General features: G+C 39.3%; 1 protein-coding gene across 1 annotated transcript; it reads left to right on the top strand.

Annotated features, from left to right (window-relative positions):
• LOC106432672 (LOB domain-containing protein 39-like) lies at positions 1-1464 on the top strand. Its single transcript, XM_013873518.3, has 2 exons — positions 1-580; positions 758-1464. Exons 1-2 carry the CDS (start codon positions 397-399, stop codon positions 1270-1272), a joined length of 699 nt encoding a protein of 232 aa, XP_013728972.1. The 5' UTR covers positions 1-396; the 3' UTR covers positions 1273-1464.
• The last annotated feature ends 3173 nt before the right edge of the window (positions 1465-4637 follow it).

The following is a 4637-nucleotide window of genomic DNA, read 5'->3' as shown; positions in this document are numbered from 1 at the left end:
TATTTCATAACTGAGTTCTAAGTTATACAATTCCACTGGTTATTTGGATCATATCACCTGTTCTTGATCCACGTAAATACTTGAAGTTTTCAAAATTTTATTAAGTATACTCACTTTTTTTAGTGTCTTCTCTCTTTGCCATATACACAAAGGTTTACATTAAAATAGTGGGAAATAAAGGTTAAAGGAACAAAAAAGAAAACAAGTTGACACACTGTCTTTTAATTATTCACTGGCCTCTATAAATCCAGCCTAGCCTCTCTCCCCACTTCTTAAAACTCGTTTCTTCTTCTTCTATCAAATCAGATCAAACCCTATTTTCTTGCTCTCAAAATTTTGGATATATCTTCTCTTAAGTTCTGAAATTGTCTTTTTTTTTTTCTTGGGCCAAAAAAAATGAGTTGCAATGGATGTAGAGTTCTTCGAAAAGGTTGCAGCGAAACATGCATCCTTCGTCCTTGCTTCCAATGGATCGAATCCGCCGAGTCACAAGGCCACGCCACCTTGTTCGTCGCTAAATTCTTTGGCCGTGCCGGTCTCATGACTTTCATCTCCGCCGTACCTGAACTAAACCGCCCTGGTACTACTCTATATCTATATGTATTTTTTTCCCACGCACACTAACAAATTTAAATTTAGAATACAAACGTTCAACATCATTATTACAAACTGATTAGGGTGCAAGATCTTGTATTAGGTTTCAAGGGTTCGGTTCTTTAAACTTGAGATTGAGTTTTTGGTTTGTTTGTTTGGTCAGCTTTGTTTCAGTCCTTGTTGTTTGAAGCGTGTGGGAGGACGGTTAATCCGGTTAACGGAGCGGCTGGTCTGTTAGGGTCTGGAAACTGGCACGTGTGCCAAGCGGCGGTTGAAACTGTTCTTCGTGGTGGTACTTTAAGACCGATCTCAGATCTCCTCCCATCGCCCTCGTTGATCTCCTCCAATGACTCTACCGTGATCTGTACCGATATTGGCCGTTTCTCGACCTCAAGAACCAAGCTATCGACGTCGGATATGAAAGAACCTCCGGTTAACCGGAGACGGTCGAAGACCGAACGGTCTGAATCGGTTATAGATGTCCAGTTGAACCACAGGTTAGATCTAACCATTCCAGTTGTACCGGTTCCTTTACTTCCTCCAACGCCGTTTCGTAAGGTGGTCAACGGTGAACGTCCGGGAAGTCCATCGGAGGAGTCTGTAACGACGTCCTGCAGTGAAAATGGAATCATCGGCTATAACAAAAGAGAGAGAAAGTTGTTAAACCTTTTTGTTTAATTTAAAACCGACGACGCAAACTCTTCGCACTTAGTTTTTGAGGGTTCCTTTTAGGGTTTTATCGGTTGATTAATGATTTTCTATACCGAGAGAAATATGATAACTTTTTGGTGATACAGATGAGATGATAAATAATCTGCGGTTTGCTACTTTGTTTTTACACAGAAATATGATGATCCAACCTTATAAGTATGTTTTAGCCTTTTAGGTTTTTATTTTTACCAGCTAATTTGACAACATTTTGATATAATTAACAGGGGTATATTTTTGATGTTTTCTCCTTTTTATTTTAAAGTAGAACAACATTATATGAGAGAACAATAAGGAAACACGAGTTAATAAGACACAAATAACGATTTTTCTATGACACAATAACGATTTTTCTAAAAAAATAAAATATAAAAAAATAACTATTTTTCTACTATAGATTATAAATAGTGTATTAATTAAAGATTAATCTCAACTAATACATCATGCATAAATAAAGAAATTGAATTAATTTACATGCAACTACCTCCAAGGCTCCAACTTGCATTTCCAAAGTTTTGTGTACTCATTTATCATAGCATGAGGAGATGCTATTTCAAACCAGATAACCAATAAAATACTTCAAACAAAATATTTTTATTCTTATACATTATATCCCGTCCAACTTGGAAGTTTTTTAACAAAAAAAAAACTTGGAAGCTTTTTACCTTAAATTTTCACTATATGAGCCAGCTCATATGAAATATATATAAAGATTCTATACGACTAAAATCCTATGAAGAATGGACACTTGATTTGTAGAAGAAGCAAATCGGTATACGTGGTTTCCAGGGAATTCAAATTTCCAGGTGATACTACTTATTAGCAGGGGCGGATCTAGCAGTAAATTAAGATGGGGGCACATGACATTTTCACATTACATCTCACTTTCTAGATGGGGGCACTTTCATATTTCATACATATTACTAAAGGAAAAGTGAAATTTAGATGGGGGCACGTGACCCCGTTACGTTGGCCATGCGTCCGCCAATGCTAGTACAATGCTAGTTGCGAATAGTAAAAATATCAATAGATAGTTATCAGAGTTATTATTAAGTAAATGGTACAGCGAAAATTAGGTCTTCCCGGATAAGACGGCTTTTGGATATGCAAGGAGTCACTTCTCAGAAATAGATTAAAAAAAAGCTCTGTTTTTTTTTTCCCATCAAATTTTGATTTAATAAAAGGAAACGGGTCAAGCCCAACGGCCGAAGCCCAAGTACAAAAGTCCACTCTACTAATGGGCAACCAAAAATAAACAAAAGCCGAAGTCCAAATTAGCTACACCGGCCCAAAGCACAAACCCTCGAACCCAACACCGACAGGCTTTGGTACGCGTGCGTCGACGAGGCTGAAGCGAGAGACATGTGGAGATCCTGACCGTCAGTGCGCTACGCGTCGCTCTGCCTCGATCCAACCGTCTCCACCTCACCAAACCGCCGTACCCAACCGCTGAAACTCTCGTTTCGCCGGAGCTCTTAATCCCTTCAAGCTTCCACCGAAACCAAATCTCTTCTTCACCTTTCTGAAACTTTGTCGGAGAGCATCATCCTACTGTAGAGAGCTCATCCGACGGCGAAGCTACATAACCCTAGATATCACAAGTCGAGAACCTCTTCCGCTCCATGACCAGAGCCCATACTCGAGCAAACAATCAACCTCGAGAACCTGAAGCCAGCGACGTAAGGCTGACGGAGCCTTCACCTCCCGGGAACTTGAGCTGACGACGGCGAAGTGACTAAAACCGGCGGCGGCAGAGCTAACTTAGCCTCCAACTCCCGGAACCGAAGACACAAACATCTTCACCTCTCCGCTCCTTCCAAACCTCCGCGTTTTCACTCCAGTTACAGTAACACCACATTAGGTGGTTGGCCAGAGCTCAGGCAAGGTGGATGCCGTAAGAATCGAGGGTGAGACACAATCGGGAACTTTTCGCTGAAGGATGACGGTCTCCGGCGACAGCACGCACGCTCACGCGCCGGCCTTTCGCTGGAGATCTACTTTCTCTCTCTTTCTCTCTACTTTATCTCTAAAGTTGTGTTTTTGACATCCCGCTCTGTTTTTCTTTTTGCTCTGGTAAAAAGAATAGGCTATTTATTTCTTTACTGAAAATGATATATATGGCTTCGAATGTACCATATATCTATACGTTTTTATAACTGTTAAAACCGCACCGCAGTTGAACCGCTTGTCCCGCACCGTTCAATCCGCAGTTACCATTCAGAGCCTATATCTATCTATATGTTGTGAAATATTAGCTCATGATATAAATGATTATGTGTATACTTGTATTTATAGAGAAAGTAGAATCTATAATATAATGAGCCAGTTGAGTCTTTCCTCAGGTGACACATCAGCATTTTGGTAGGTCTTATTTTTAAAAGTGTATCATTGATGTATATGTAGATGACCTGAACATAATTGGAACTCAAAAGAAGGTTGATAATGCTCGAAGTCATATGAAAGAAGAGTTTGAAATGAAAGATCTCGGCAAGACAAAATTTTATCTTGGGCTCCAGATAGAGCATCTCCGAGAAAGAATAATTGTGCATCAATCAAATCATACGAAAAGGTTATTGAAACGCTTTCGTATAAATAAAGCAACTCTTTTGAGTACCCCAATGGTAAATAAATCTCTCGATGTTGAAAGAGATGTTTAAAAGATTCTGATACATCTCATTTCCTATTTATGGAAATTAGAATGGCGTCGAGAACATGTCAGTTCTCTCCAAGGTACGTATTGATTCAGAATTGGTGTATCCTAGAAACCCCAAGTTTGGTATGGTTTTGTAGATACATGCTATTTATAAAGTCAAATGTAAACCGGATATGCTTTTACAATTGGTAAAACCGCGATTACATAGAGTTTCGAGAAACAATCATGGGTTTCGACTTCTTCGAAGCATGTCGAGAATGTGTGTGGCTTAAGTCAACTAGTCAACACATACAATAAACAAACGAATAGCTAACCAGAAACGGCGACGAAAGTTTTTGAAGATAATTCGACGTGGGTCGCTCAACTCAAAGAAAGCCATAACTAGAGTGAAGTACATCCCTCCAAGATTTTTCTCATACATACGAGAACTCAAGAAAAATTAAGAAGTGGACATTGAGTATGTACGGTCATGCGACAATCCGGCTGACTTGTTCGCAAAATCTCTTCCGACTACAACATTCCAAAAACACGTTTATGGTATCGGAATGCGGTATTTGCGTGACAAGCCATATGACAATTTCTTTATAGAAACGCATGGACATATCACATTATTCATATATCCCTTTTTCAAGATATATTCACTTAAACAATTGTACCACGTGCGTCTGGATTGCTTTAATCC

This window comes from Brassica napus, chromosome A3, assembly GCF_020379485.1.
Source record: "Brassica napus cultivar Da-Ae chromosome A3, Da-Ae, whole genome shotgun sequence".
Taxonomy (NCBI): Eukaryota; Viridiplantae; Streptophyta; class Magnoliopsida; order Brassicales; family Brassicaceae; genus Brassica; species Brassica napus.
The sequence above is the reverse complement of the archived record's forward strand: the minus strand, read 5'-3'. Positions and strand labels throughout refer to the sequence as shown.